Source organism: Daucus carota, chromosome 6 (assembly GCF_001625215.2).
Source record: "Daucus carota subsp. sativus chromosome 6, DH1 v3.0, whole genome shotgun sequence".
NCBI lineage: Eukaryota > Viridiplantae > Streptophyta > Magnoliopsida > Apiales > Apiaceae > Daucus > Daucus carota.
Window position 1 is genome coordinate 40,102,981 of NC_030386.2, and position 15,958 is coordinate 40,118,938.

The 15,958-nt window shown below is 34.4% G+C and overlaps 2 protein-coding genes and 1 long non-coding RNA gene across 4 annotated transcripts; 2 read left to right on the plus strand and 1 right to left on the minus strand.

The window, feature by feature from the left end:
- Window positions 1-614: 614 nt before the first annotated feature.
- LOC108225178 (myb-related protein 2) lies at window positions 615-3,602 on the plus strand. 2 transcript variants are annotated; one of them, XM_017400000.2, is made up of 6 exons: window positions 615-1,869; window positions 1,980-2,056; window positions 2,250-2,307; window positions 2,403-2,472; window positions 2,563-2,629; window positions 2,718-3,602. In XM_017400000.2, the coding sequence occupies exons 1-6, from the start codon at window positions 1,653-1,655 to the stop codon at window positions 3,366-3,368; spliced, it is 1,140 nt and encodes a 379-aa protein (XP_017255489.1). In that variant the 5' UTR covers window positions 615-1,652; the 3' UTR covers window positions 3,369-3,602. The 2 variants fall into 2 exon arrangements, with proteins under 2 accessions (XP_017255489.1, XP_017255488.1); XM_017399999.2 differs by having other exon boundaries at window positions 629-1,869; window positions 2,391-2,472.
- Window positions 2,469-8,257, minus strand: LOC135147351 (uncharacterized). Its single transcript, XR_010284896.1, has 3 exons — window positions 7,659-8,257; window positions 7,352-7,433; window positions 2,469-2,762 (listed from the first exon to the last, which is right to left on the minus strand). It is a non-coding gene; the product is annotated as an uncharacterized LOC135147351 (long non-coding RNA).
- A 539-nt stretch (window positions 8,258-8,796) lies between these two features.
- LOC108227784 (uncharacterized) lies at window positions 8,797-14,556 on the plus strand. The gene is made up of 5 exons (XM_017403125.2): window positions 8,797-8,974; window positions 11,321-11,553; window positions 11,826-11,975; window positions 12,060-12,274; window positions 14,257-14,556. The coding sequence occupies exons 2-5, from the start codon at window positions 11,341-11,343 to the stop codon at window positions 14,258-14,260; spliced, it is 582 nt and encodes a 193-aa protein (XP_017258614.1). The 5' UTR covers window positions 8,797-8,974; window positions 11,321-11,340; the 3' UTR covers window positions 14,261-14,556.
- Window positions 14,557-15,958: the final 1,402 nt, after the last annotated feature.

Genomic DNA, 15,958 nt, shown 5'->3' on the forward strand with positions numbered 1-15,958 from the left:
AGTTTGAGTGTTTTAGACGTTATTTCGCTTTTTGTGTGTTTGATATTTTTAAAAAAATTGAAAATGATATGAACTGGAATTTAGGATTATAGGATCCAACAGAATAGTTTCATGAAACATATTTGATAAAACCAACCATCACACACATAAATACCACTTATAAACACCATTACTTTGAATGAAGATTCTGCGATATTATTCCATTTAATCTTTCTCACTTTCTTTATCTAATCTTCCCAATGAGAATATCATTCCATGCTCCATTTTTTTTTTCTCAAGTACCCCTGTCAATTATAGTCAACATTACACAGCAAATAAGCATATGAAACCAACATCTTTTTATTTTTCACCAAGTACTCATGACCAGCCAATTAATTACTTTCTATTAATATCGATATGATGCTAATCATGCCTTTCTTCTTATGTTGAGTCTGATCTGGTCATTAATAGAACATCTTGTAACCTACATTACCCGGACTCTTCATATTGCCTCGAGTACCGGTGTCGGACACTCGACACTCGGACATGGATATGGACACTCTGACGCTTATTTTAGGCCAAAAACATGTAAAATTTTCAAAATATTACCGAGTCCGACACTCGGACACGTATCCAGTTTGGACACTTTTGGCCGAGTCCGGATAACATAGCTTGTAACACTTGAGACCTTCAAAAGGAAAGAATAACAAGGGCAAACTGGTTTACAAAATTAATTTAGTTCCCACAGTTTCGGATTCCTGATTCTGTCAAAGAGGCCGGTTTCCGAGAAGAGCACCCTACTTGCCAATGCAAACATGAAAACACTTAACACCATAAGGGAGGCCTTGTACTAATCTGTACAAATCTGTACAATGAAGATATAATCAGTGTCCTCTTTGTATGTAGAACATAAATTCGGAACAAGTGCCAAACTTAGAAAATGAGGCAGACATGAATTTATTCTTTTATTCCATTCTGCCTCCACACACAATCTTTACAAGGACTCTCTTGTATGTATCCAATTCTGAGTTTCAGATGCTCCAGTCAATAGAATCTCGATTTATACTCAAAGAATAATCTGAAACCGAGCACTAACAATACTTGCTAGTAACTCATTACAATGAGGACTTCATTAGTGGATTCGTCCTATCTAGTCCAGAAAATTCGGCTTCAAAATTTGCGAATGAGATTTCAAACTTTACCAGACAGGGAATATTCACGCGCAAAAATGACTGGTGGATTTATCACAGAATCTGGCAACTGTGGGGGTGTTTTAAGTAATTAAAGAGCTGCACAATTAAATGAACAATGCTTTCTCGATCATGGAAGGTATTCGGCTTGATGGCTATATTTTGTGGGGAATATATATCTTGCAAGTAGAATTCAAGGGCCTTATTATCTTATATGTGCCTTTTGCTTTCTGACAAAGGACAAACCTTAAAGATTATTCCCATGGAGCGCGGAGAAAATAAGTAGTCCCAGAGATGCTCTGCACAGGGTTTGGTATTCTATTCCACTTTTTATAGGATTCTATCCATTGCCTTAAAAGGACACACTTGAGCCCTGCTCTAGTTGTGAATTCGTCGAGAGATGATACATTAGAGCTCATACAGGTTCTCTAGCAGAATCAAATTATATAGTTGAATTTGAAGGTGAGAACCACAATAGACAACATGTATCATCATCGACAACAGCAGCATCAGACGAATAATCTGCAGCCTTGCTCAAGAATGTTCATGGCTCCAGAAAGACGTTTGTTCCTGCAAGGTGGGAATGTAACAAGAGACTCGGGGCTCGTCCTTTCAACTGATGCAAAACCTCGATTGAAATGGACCCCAGATCTTCACGAACGCTTCATAGAGGCAGTTAATCAGCTCGGAGGAGCAGACAGTAAGTGAAAAAAAAGAAGTAAATTCAGTTTGAAGGTATCCTAGAACTTCAACTTACTACAGTAACCTGTTCTTAATTTATTTTTTTTGTTTTTGGTTTCTCTATTGCAGAGGCTACTCCAAAATCGGTTTTAAAATTAATGGGAATTCAAGGACTTACTTTGTACCACTTGAAGAGCCATCTTCAGGTATCTACAAATGCACAAGTTCTAATTCGTATTCATTAAGAAACGAAGTTTTAATAGTCTATCAGTGTCAGAATCCGGATCTTATAACAAAGGAACCAAAAGATATTACCATCAAGATGACAGTTTTTGAATGAACTCTCTTGATTTTAATGTTGTATTGAAAAGAGCATAATCGTAGTTTTTTGGCTGGCAGAAGTATAGGCTAAGCAAGAACATACATGGGCAAGCAAATACTGGATCCAGCAAAGTTGGTGAGTCTACAGATTACTAATCAGTTTTTTCGTAAAAAATAGTCCATCACATAGCTAGAGTTTAACAATGATCTTACTATTAGGATTGGTCGCAGCAGAAGACCTAACGCCAGAGGCAAACGAAAGCCACATGTTAAATTCAAGCATCGGAACTCATAACAAAAAGTAAGAACCATCTAAAAATAAATAAATCATGCGATTTCAGACATACTGCTGGTATTGTGACCTAACTACTATGATGTCTTTACCCTGAAGTCCGCATATAAGTGAAGCAATACAAATGCAAATTGAAGTGCAGAGGCAGCTACATGAGCAGCTTGAGGTATGCAATACTCACTATCTATCAGATACAAAAATTTCTTCTCCGACATTAAAATTTTTGGAGTAGTACTCACTTGTATGTTGAACAGGTACAACGACACCTGCAACTCCGAATAGAAGCTCAAGGGAAATACCTGCAAGCAGTGTTGGAGAAAGCTCAAGATACAATTACAAAGCAGAATTTAGGCGAATTAGGACACGAGGCTACAAAGGCCCGACTATCAGAACCCGTCTCTACAGCATACAACAGATGCTTAAATTCGACGAATCATGTTCAAAGCTCCTGTGAGCAGCAAAAGCAATCAAACCTAGAGGGCTCACTCGATAGCTGCATAACATCTTCTGGAGGCTCACTACGAAACCAAGATTTAAACAGCAATGTTATGCACTCGACAAATTTGGTCTTTGCACCAATGAAAAGCAGTAAAATTGATAATGATCCGAGAAATCAAGCATTTGATGCTGAGCTACAGGCTATTGAGTTGTCCATGAATATTCAAAGAGGAAAATGGTACGACGACAAGAGTTATAATCACGAAGGTCTCAAAGAAACGAACGATGGTATTGGCTATACTGGTAAAATTACGAAGAGAACAGATTCAGGTAAACCAGAAAATGATGACACAATGCAAGAGTCGCAGCTTGCCTGCTTCATGCCAAAGTTGGACCTAAATATACATGATGAGAATGATGCTACTTTGAGATGTAAGCAATTTGACCTAAATAGTTTTAACTGGTGATTAGTAGCTTAACTTTTTTAAGTAGAAGAAATGAGCATTGTTAGCCAGAAACTATCAGGTAGCTAACATCGAAAATGATCTAATAAGCTCGAATGGAATGTATCAATCGGAAGAGCGTCTTCTTAAACTCAATTTGAGTAAGCTCCAAAGAAGTGATGAAAATCTTCCGTTTGTTCCAATCAATTTTTACTTGACAATAAAAAATATACGAAATAAATAATTATTCAGAAATAATTATGCCATATATGAACTGATTTAAATTAAATGCAAAATCGTAAATAATCCACCTATCAAATGACATATTTTAATCGGAAATCGAAAATTCAAATCTGCTCCCTTATACATTCTCCCAACGGGACATTGGACAAACAGCATGAACTAATTCGACGAACCGTAGTTTTCTACTGGGAGAAGAAAGTAACTTCTAATTTGTTGAGGTCCCACACATACCACCAAGGCACCAACAGCAATTAATTTTACAAAATAAATTGGGGAATTATCTTGTATACTGTTTTTTTAATCTTATTTTCAAAAATACTACCTTCGCCAATCCTATTTTCAAAAATACTACCTTCTCTAAAATATTTTCATAAATACTATCTTTTTGAAAATATTTTCCAAAGATGAGGTCGAAATTGACAATTGAAATCTGAAACTTGAAATCAGGATTTGTGGTTGCATATATGGTTGCATATGCAACCACAGTATTTTTGAAAATATTTTAGAGATCGTAGTATTTTTGAAAATAAGATTGGAGAAAATAGTATTTTTGAGAATAAGATTGAAAACATGGTTATGAATAAAAAAAGCCCTAATTTTTTTAGGAGGATGCAGAGCCAATGGAGGTTCTGTTGCATATTCTTGGAATTAATTAAGACATATTAAAATTTTTCATTTTGGTTGTATTCGAATTTTATTTTCGTAGTATTAGTACTTTATAATTTGCTTGAATTTGGTGAAGTAGAAGAGTTCATAACTTTTGTTAAGAGCCGGCGCTTTAGTTTATAATAGTGTTATTCTTAGCAGCTTTTGCCAATTTATGGAAGAATATTAAGAATCTAGTGTACACACACGTCAGGCAGGGCATAATAAATCTAGTGTGCATAATAAATTTTATATAATTTATTATTTATGGTTTATAACAAAAATAAATTTATATAAAAATATAATTTTACATTTTCTAGGGCCTCATTTTTATCTTTGAACAGGACATCTGAGAATAATTAGCCGGCACCGTGGATAATATAAGTTAGTTTGCAGAGATGAGACGCAATTACTAATCGTCGTCAAATAGTCATATAATGGATAATATAAACTAGCATGTAATGGATAATATAAACTAACATATACATGTGTAGTTATTATCTCGGGTTGTTTATAACTTAATTGACTATTTATATTCATTAAATCTAATTTACAAGTTTTTGTTACTTTTCAGGAAAATGTTTTTTTGAAAAAGATAAATAAATATTCTAAAAATGAAAATTTATTTTTATAAACAGACAAGCTAAACACCCTCCGTACTCTTTCTCTGTTGGTCTTATCTTTCGTAATCATGAGGGCGAGTTTATTGTTGATAGAGGAATTTGGTAATCAACAAAGATGAGGTTCATGGCCGGAATCAAGATCCGTGACGGTGGTTTTGGTCGCCGGAGAGTGGTGGTTGTTTGTTTGAGGGTGGCTGAGATCAAGGGAATATATTTCTGCTCTCGTTCTCACAACTCTCGATATATCCCCTTGATGTGCCTACGTACCCCTTTATATAGGGGATCAAGCCGTACGTAGTTCTATAGAACCAAGACTCCTAGTTTGATCAGGACTAGGCCTCTTGGGGATAAGACCAACCGTGGGTCGGAGACTTATCACTTAGAGTTCTACTCCAGTTAGAAGTAAGCCTTGAGACAACTACCTTAGAATCCTAGTCCAAGTACATCACGGATACGGCATCACCTCCACTACGAGAGGTGACACTAACCGCTACTCTTCGTAACATGGAGGAGACATCGGATAGAGTCGTAACCACTTCCATGAGGCGTATGGACGCGTCCTTACCCCCTAGTGAAGGTTCTCACTAAGAGATAAGACAATTGAGGAGCCAAGTTACACGATCGTCCCAGTCCCCCAATGAGGACTAACTCACCAGAATACAGGACCCGGACATATGATCGGCCTTCGTGTTACCCCTGAGGGCCTTCTACAACCATGATCACCCCAGGCCCCCGCACGAGGACAACCCGACAGATAGCAGGACTGGGGATTATAGATCACGCCCGGACGTAACCCGGGAACTACCAGATGAGCCTGATAACTACCAGATGAGCTCTGGCACTAGTCTTCATATCCCTCGGAAGGGTAAATCTTCGTATCCCTCGGAAGGGTCGTCATCGAGACTCACTCAACCTCACACACATTCATCACCTATGGGCGCGGCCACGGAGGGCGCGCCCTTGACCCTTGTTCCTCATTCTCTTCACACTTCAGACACGTGACATCGTGCTCTTGAGACAAAGGGCCGCGCCTCCCGGATTACCCGCGGAGGGCGCGCCCTCTCCCAATTCACGTGGCCAAATGTGGCCAAATATGGTCAAGCCTCTCATAGAGGTTACACCTCCAAGGGGTACGCCCTCTCAAAGAGGTCAAACCTCTCATAGAGGTCACACCTCCCATAGAGGTTACACCTCCAAGGGGTACGCCCTCTCATTCAATGCGTCCACATGTGGGCGCGACCCCTGAGGGCGCGCCCTTCATCTTCGATGTCTTGTCTCATGAGTCGTCTCAACAGGTCAGACATGTCTTCTAATATCCGAAGGCCGCGCCCACGGGATCACCCCGCCAAGGGCGCGCCCTTGGTCTTCTTCCCATGGCTATCCAAGATACTCCACTAACATGCTCCCCCGCCAAGGGCGCGCCCTCTATAAGATTACCAGGGACAAATCTGGCCATAACATTTATTATGGGAAAAGTGAGGAAAATGTTGATGGTAAACTCAGCATTTGAGGAAAAGTGAGGAAAATATTGATGGTAAACTCAGCATTTGAGGCCGAGGTTGTTGCTATTAACGAGGGCCTTCATTGGGTGGCTTCTTTGCCGTATCAAAAGGTTGAGATAGAGTCAGATTCTTTACTCTCCGTCCAAGCTCTTAATCGTTCTAGCGATATTGTTCTAGAAGTTGGTTTTGTCTTAGATGATTGTCGTGATATTATTCAATCTAGAACGGGATTATCTGTTACTTTTGCTAAAAGGCAAGCAAATAAAGCAGCTCATTTAATGGCTAGACTTCCTTGTTTGCTAGAATGCCAAAGCATTTTCACGTCTCCTCCTAGTACGTTGTTGGAGACTTTGATGTATGATGCTTCTTTTGAATGAAACTCACTTTGCTTAAAAAAAAATAATCTATTTTTGACATATAAAGTGTTCTCGTGCCCATATACAAATTTAATCAACTTTTTTCTTGACCAGGACCAAGGTGGATTTGTGAAAATTATCAGCATGGACAAGGGCCATTTCTATGTTAGTCAATAGATGGGCCGATTCAGTGTTAGGTCCTTTTTTCAAAAATCTGTTATTAATTTGTAGACTTTCTTGTGAACAAGAGTTATGACGAAATTAATTCGAAATGAATACTTTAGTTTTCATATTTGTATTCGTTTTAAATATATATATTCGTATTCGTATTCGTTTATTATCCGAATAATTATTTGTTCTCGTATTCGGATTTGATTAAATTCACGAACTATTCATATTCGTTTAAAATACTTATTTTAAAAAAATAATACTAAAATAACTAAAGTGTTGGCCGTTAACAAAAATTATGAACTCCCATATTTCACCAATTCAAGCAAATTATAAAGTACCGATGTTTGATGCTACAGTCATCCAACTCAAAATGAATAAAATTCAAATTATAACCAAAATATAAGAGTTTAATATGTATTAATTAATTCCAAAATCATGCAACTGAACTTCCACTATTATAATCTTACAATCAATTTTGCGGCGCTTGCGGAACAAAGAATTGAGCAGTAGGAACACCAGACATTAAGCAACAACTACGATGTCTTCAACCTAGTTGTACCATAACAAACTATTATCAAGATTCAAGAAACATTAAAAAAAATATTAAACTACTCAGAACAGACTAATTAATTAAAGCCAACATAAATTACAGAAAAGGACTTAATGGGCATGCTAAAGATAGAAACGTTAAGAGCAAAATCAAGAAAATTTCTTTCAGACATTTAAACAAACTCTTGAGAGCATAAAAAAACATAAAACAAACAACGAACTTACAATATTGCTAGCAGGGTGATTCTAGTGGAGATGATCAGGGAAGTGTTGATGCCTTGATGGAGAAGTGGTTAAGTGGACCGGGTCGGAGGAAGCCCAAATATTTTCAAGAGTTTATAATTTGGACCGGGTGAGTATGTTCATTGATAAGAGTGGTTTTACTCTTGAAGGGCTTTGTTATAAAACATTGTGGGCTTGTAACTGTTTTGTCGTATTTTATTGGGCTACACTAAAATTGGATGTCGTCGTAATATTATTTTTGCTGAGTCGGTCCTGACAAAAAGGAAAACAAACACGTGGAAGAATATATGGGCCGACTAAATTCGAGGCAGCGGGTTTTTAAAATAAAATAAAATTATAGTCAATGGTTTAAAATTAAAAATTAAAATTTAACATTATTTAAAATTTGAATAATTTTAATTTACTAATAATTTATTTATTATGAGTTATCAATAATGTAATAATGAAAATAAAAATAAATTTCTGATTTATAGATAATTATGAAAAATGAGAATGATGGAAAGGATATATTACAAAAAAAATATTTAAATAAATTATTTATGATGAAAGTTTAAAACTTGTAAACTTAACTAAAACCCAACGGATCAATCAATAATATTAATATTTCAAGTTTAACCTAACCGAAGAGATGGGTTACTGATACTACATCATCCAAGTTTAACCTAATCGAAGAATATTAATATTATACATGTATATTATATATGTATTTAACAACATTATTTTGTCAGTTTCAATAAATAATTAGAAATCGGCCCCAATATATATTCATAAAATAAAATTAAAATCATTTTATTTTAAGATGATTACACTAATATTTTTATTTTAAAAATATATAATAATATTTTTATTTTATTAAAAACATGCATATCTAATCGAGTTACTCCCTCCGTTCCTACATATTAGTCGCTTTGGCTTTTTGCGCGTATTTTGAGATGCAAAAAAAAACATAACTTTATACATTATTTTTAAAAAAATATTTCTAAATAAAAAAATAAATGTTAAATTTTTATTAAAAAAAAGGAAAATTTGAGAAATAATGCGTAGAAGTATGTTTTTTGACACCTTAAATTACGTGCACAGAGTCAAAGCGACTACCGAAGGAGTAATTGAATAGTTAAAATTCTTTTACAGTTTTACTACAATTAGGGATCTTAGTTCTTACACGTCGCCGCCGCAGCTACTGCTCCTCCCAGCCTACCACCGTACCACGCTCTCACTTCACTCCTCAGTCTCAACTCTCAAGTCATCAATCGACGATCTACCGCGTTCTCATATCTCGATTCACTTCTGACTGATTTGTAAGCTTATGGTTATTATGAATTAGTGAGACTATTTAATATTTGTTATGGACCTCAGATTGTGTAATCAGTTTGTGTACTTCGAGTATTTTGGTTGAATATATGATTCTGCAACTGTCATATGTAGCATAACCTGGTTCGGGTCCGGATTTCGGGTAATATCCGAACTCTTTCGGGTTTCGGGTAAAATCCGTTCCGAAATCCGGTTGGAACCGAATCGGATCTTACTTTTGGGGGTTTTCGGGTGGATTGGGTCCGGTTATTATCAAAACTAGTAATCTTGCCCGTGCTTCGCACACGGGTAATGTTTGTATTTTTTAAATTTTAATAATTGGTTATAATGTATTTTTAATTGTAACACCTCAGTAATATAATCATTGACCAATACAATAAAATAGTATGTTCATAGTGGTACGAAGTACAACCCACTATTATTATATTTTGACCTATAACCTAATATTTCATCTAAAATCTATCAAATACATGTTGTAAATAAAATTATAACTTGATTAAAGAAATTATATCATTTATTTACTAAGTATAGATACTAAGTACATGTTACCGTAGATTGAAAAGTGATTCGGGTTGTAACGCGCTCAAGGTTAATTTATTAGACCAACGTAATAAGATATTTGAAACAGTTGGAGTAATAATCTTCAAACTTGAAGCCAAGAAACAAACTAAAGACAATGTGGGAAGAAAATGAAAATCTAAACAAAATTTAATCTTAACCGTCCATCTAATGCAGTCCATGAAAGTGTGACATATCACTTTATCAAGTCATTGAAAAACACGTTCTAATTTGGTGAGCATCCTGAAGATGAAGGTGTCAGTAAGAAGTGCCTAACTAAAATTGTCAATCAGTTTTATAAAGTCCCTTTCGTGCACTGTGATGCAGCAGCAAGCTGAATGAGAATGATTATAAGAATTGATCGAGGATAGGAAGATATGATCCTAGTATAAAATTGCATGATACAACTGGCTACACAATTAAAAATAGGCACCAAGTGACCAAGATAGATGGGAAAAGGAGTTTCTTGAATATATAAAACAGAGTGTAAGAAATAGATCAGAGTGTAAAAAGTATAGTGTTTAATTTTTTCCGATCTTCTTCATTAAACTCGGACCTTATCTTTGGTATAATATTATGTTGTTTTGTGAAGATTGTATATTCTTGCTTAGATTTAGATTATCTTATTTTGTTCAATTGATTTTCTTAAATTTGATATATATAGTCTTCAATCTTCCTACCTGACCGCAGTATGATCGTGAAAATATTTTTTATGAAATATCATGATAGAAATAGTAAGTTAAATATATAATTTTAGTATTTTCAATAAAAATAAGTAAAATATGTTATAATATCGGCTTCGCCTCAGTGTAAGAGCTCGATTCTTTATTTTATTTGTTTTAAAATAACATCTTTAATATATTACATCATGTTGAAAAATTACATACATTTTGAATAATATTAAAATATGTTAAAGATATATTAGTATTAGTATTCAAGACAAAAGTCTGACTTTGTTACGTGGAGTTTAAATGTAATATTTATTTTTGTAAACATGTAGGCATTAAGGTGAATGTACAATGATATACTTCATCCATCCCATTTTAAGTGTCTTGTTTGACTTTTGAATGGTCAAATTGATTAAATTTTGACTGAGATTTACACATATAATATAATTTTTAAAAGTAAAAAATATTATGTCATTTTGAATATATGATTCTGCAACTGTCATATGTAGCATAACCTGGTTCGGGTCCGGATTTCGGGTAATATCCGAACTCTTTCGGGTTTCGGGTAAAATCCGATCCGAAATCCGGTTGGAACCGAATCGGATCTTACTTTTGGGGGGGGTTTCGGGTGGATTGGGTCCGGTTATTATCAAAATTTTCGGTCCGTATCTGGATCTTTAAAAACCCGGTCCGAACCGACCCGAGATTTTGAGAAAATTATAAGCATGGACACGGGCCATTTCTATGTTAGTCAATAGATGGGCCGATTCAGTATTAGGTCCTTTTTTTCAAAAATCTCTTATTAATTGTGAAGGATAAATAACCACTACTAAACTAATGAAAATAAAATACTCTATCTTTCTGTTCGGGTAATGATGACTAAGCAGAAGATTAACACTAAACAATACACCTAATTGTCCTTTTACATATTAGTGAATTAAATTAATTGATTGATACGCCAATGTGGGCAAATAATTGTTTTTCTGTGCAAATTATATTTTCAAACCTAGTGGCGGCCCAATATGAAGGCCCATGCCCATTATTATATGCTCACTATATAAAGAGAAAAGGTTTTTTAGATTTTTTGTTTTTTGTTTTGTTGCGCAGGTTTTGGTTTGGGAGGAAAGATGGGTTCAAACGGCAAAAGGGTGGAAGGGTCAGGTGATTTAATACTTTTGCGGGGCCGCTCAAGAGAAGAACGATTGAAAAATTTTATAGACAGCTTTACAGAGGAGGAGAAGGCTGAATGGGACACCGACGACGAGGAGGATGAGAATGGTCGCCATTCAATGTCTTTCGAGGAATATGTCAGTCACAGACTTGACATGATGGAGAGTGATGTGAGTAGCTAATGACTTTTTTTTTTTTGTCTTTTCTTTTTGTTGTTGTTTTCTGTCTAGTATGTATAAGTAGTTTGTTTTCTTCATTTGATAAATCCAGTGACCTTTTCTATAGAAATTCATGTTTTTATCCAATTTTATATCTTTGTTTGTGAATATATTGGGTTATTGAAATATAGATCTTGTAATTTGTTTATATACTGTCATATTTATCCGTGTTTTGGTGTTTAAATATCCCATATTAATTAATTATTTATTGGATTAAATGGCAGGGTTTTGATATTCAAGACTATTCTAAGGTAGCCGATCCTGGTGTGCTTCATCAGTTCTACTACCCACCAGAAAAACCAACCGACGAAGAATGTGTTCAAGAACTCAAAGATTGCTCCTATCAGGCAATTGCCAAATTTAACAGTGAAAATGTATGCTTATTTGTGAATGCTTAAATTTTTTTTCACAATTAATATCAAACTTGGCTATTGTTTTTATTTTATGTTATTTTACAGAGCACACGGTATGGCAATGTGCTTCTGGTGAAGGCGAACACGCAGGTTCTTTGTCCATATAGGTATTTCATCACTTTCAAAGCTACAAATGAAACAAATAATCAACAGGAGACCTTTCAAGCGAAAGTAAATGTCTGTTTCCCTAACCTCGATAAAGTGGTTGAGTTGGTTAGGATCAAGACCGCCCCCAACCCAGTTTACATCGCTAGACGAAGGTAACCCTTGACTTTCATATTTAGTATACTTTAGTTTCTTTGTTGTCTCATTTTGTTTATTCAATTAGGACAAATTCATGTCTCGAGAAGTAGCCTCCATATTTTCCCAGTGGAACAAAAACCTAAACTTGTCGCTAGCCTTGATCATTTTATTCTACGGCTTCTTGGAACCTAAATATGGTTCTCTTACAGCATGCCATAATTTTTTCAGGTAGAGTTGACTGGCTAAACAGAATTATTAAAGATAAAATAAAAAAATTAACTTAATTTATTGGTAAGTGGTTGGAAATAAAAGTGCTTTATGGGTGTAACTGAAAAGCTTATGTATGGTAGCGCTAAGCAATGTGTTAGAAGATAACTAGTGACACCAATACATTCTGGTCCTATTCATTTTTACAATAATTTGGATGAGAATTTTCGATGGATACAATAGACTTATAGCCTAATTAGGGATAAAATTCGTCTATGTACGTGTCATGTGTGAGGCAAGCTGTGTTTGTGGAGTTGAAATAGTCAAGTGAAGAAGATAGGCAATTAGATTGAGAGGATGCAATCCTGAATTGGAAGCACAATCTTTGGCCATTAGTAGTTGCTTAACTGGATAGCTCTGTTGCACTTTCAGCAGAGAGTGGAAGGACCGATTTAAAAGCCTGAAGAATTGGGTACGTAAAAAGAACAATTTTAAGTGCTTGTGTTGTATCTATCATATAGAAAGAGGGGAGGTTCAGAATGTTTTTTCGCACCTTATAAAGATGAGGTGGTTGAAGTGAAGGGATAGTGGAGGAGTTTTGTGTGACAAAAAACTCTAGCCAACTATGGTGTATAGTAAAGCCGATTGTGAATTTGTGATGCATAGGTTTCGGCGTTGAACAATAAAGAAGGCATATGACTGCAGAAGTGATGAATGTGTGATTATTGTCGACATAAATTAATGTTTGGACTTCGGACATAATTAATGTTGAATCAGCTGGACAAAGTTAAGAGTCACGTCTAGTAGATCTCCTGCGGTATTGACACCTAGCCATAGGGGTCGCCGGGTCGAGGCACTCTTGGTCAAGACTAAGCCTTCTCCTACCCTGAATTTTCCCCGACTGAGTAGCAGTGTAGTGGCTTCAGTTTCAATACTAGTTTTAGTAGTCTTTCACAGCAAGTGCTAATTCTTAGTAATGATGTTAGCTTGTTATCATATTATGTCCCACCCATGTCCACCATGTTTTAGCTATGTTTTTTATATTAGGTGCTTCATATAAGGTCTCGCCTGGTTCAATATATTACAACATATAAATATCTGTTATTTCATCAGTGCCTCTAAGTCATTGATACATAAACATAGAAGTCGGACTATCTTTTGAAATCTAGATTACAGATATCATATATGGCCATCTAAATAAAATAGGCTCAAGAAAACATAATTAAACATGTGTCAGGAATCAATGGTTCCTGAGGTAGTTTTCTGTAAACTTTTGTAGTCTTAAGAGAGAAATAGCAGGAGAGAGACAGAATGAGAATGATAGAGATCAGAAATGTATAGAGAGACGGAAATCAGATAGAAACTCGTAGAAGAAGACAGTTAAAGAGAGAAACCAAAGAGAAAAGAGTGGCGGAAAACATTCCTCTTTGTATATTCAAATTAAGACTGGAATTTAACTTTACAACTGCTAATTTTACTACCTAGAGCTGACGAGACACTCTTACTCAATACTCCATATTACTAATAATACTACTATCCACCGTACTTGAACCATTTATACTACCATCCTGACAAACATATCCCTGGTAAGCACAGTACAACTAAGAAGAGGCTGACATGTTTTTTGAGAATTTGCGCTTTGATGCTTTAATTATGTAAATGTATCTTGAGCTAAAATTCTCTTCATAAACTGGAAGATTTTTTTTTGTGTCTCTGTCATCCTAGCCTATGGTCCTTGTAAGTGACTGGACACATGCAGAAAGTGAACATCGTCTGTTTTCTTGTTTTGCAGGTAAAGACTAGTCACACCTAGAGCTGACAAGACGATCAAGTATGTCTGCAGTAGTTCAGCTTTCAAAGAAAGGAAAATGTGTCGTGGGAAATGTACTCACATCCAAGTTGAATTTGACAGAAGTTCTCACTGCATGGTAGGAAAGACATTTTATGATCTTGGAATTAATTAAGACATTTTAAACTTTTTCATTTTGGTTGTAATTCGAATTTTATTTTCTTTGAGTTGGACGAGTGTAGTATCAATACTTTATAATTTGCTTGAATTTGGTGAAGTAGAAGAGTTCATAACTTTTGTTAAGAGCCGGCACTTTAGTTTATAATAGTGTTTTTACTAGCAGCTTTTGCCAAATTATGGAAGAATATTAAGAATCTAGTGTACACACACGTCAGGCAGGGCATGGCTGTGGTGCTGAGATTCGCTGGCCAGTCTCAGAAAAAGATTGGAACCCTTTTATTAAACAGAATAGCAATCGTAACAGCTTGACTAAGGTTCTGTTCGACATTACTTTCTGTACGATAAATATATAATTAAAAATAAAAGATTAAGTAAATTTTAAATAACTTATTTATGATCAGAAAAGTTTAAAACTTGTAAACTTATTTATCATATTTTTTTATATAATATATATATATAATATTTAATTTTCGAATAATTAAGAGAATAGCGAATACAAATATTTATCTATTTGAATTTGTACTTGTTTACAAACCGAATATTTTTTTAATATTTGAATTCGTATTTATATTTGTTAATAAACAAACATGAATAATATTAAACGAATTCAAATACCGAATATTTCATTAACATAATACAATACCAAAGATTTTTTAATACCGAATATTTCATTAGCATAAAAGATATGATATAAAATAATATATCACTGTCATAATAATTTTTTGAGAAATTATTTTGTATACTGTCATAATAATTTGAAATCTGAAATTTGAAATCAGGATTTGTGGTTGCATATATGCATATGCAACCACAGTATTTTTGAAAATATTTCAGAGAAAGTAGTATTTTTGAAAATAAGATTAGAGAACGTGGTTACGAATAAAAAAAGACCCAAATAAATTTCATAGCTAGCCGTTAGGAGTTGTAGCCCACACCATACCATGTTGTCTAATTCAGCCGCAATTATTTTTTAATGATATTCTAGTATTCCTTCTTAATGGATTATTTTGATATTCTGCACATATATTAAGATAAAAAACGTCGTTATTTATTTTATTTTTCTTTCGAGATAAATATATAAATAATAAAATTAATTGAAAAAGATTAAAAACATAATTTATTAAACTGTTTTTTTATGCAACTTATAACACACATAAAAATTCAAAAAAAAACTGCTAATTCAATACAAACATAATCATATATTTTACTCAATTTCACAATACAACAATAAATGGGTATAATAAATAACAACAACTTTTATGACATATTTTAATTGATTTTTTATTACATCACGCCGCAAATAACAAATACAAAACAACTAAATAAAAATGGAGGTATTAATCCAAAATATCATCAATACTACTCTCTCCGTCCCATTTTAACTGCTTTTGACTTTTTTACACGTATTTTAAGGTGTTAAAAAAATCACATCTAAACATAATTATTTTTTGTAAAATTTATATCAAATAAAAGTTTAGAATCTAAACTTTTATTTGAGATAAGAATTGAAATTTTTTATTGAATG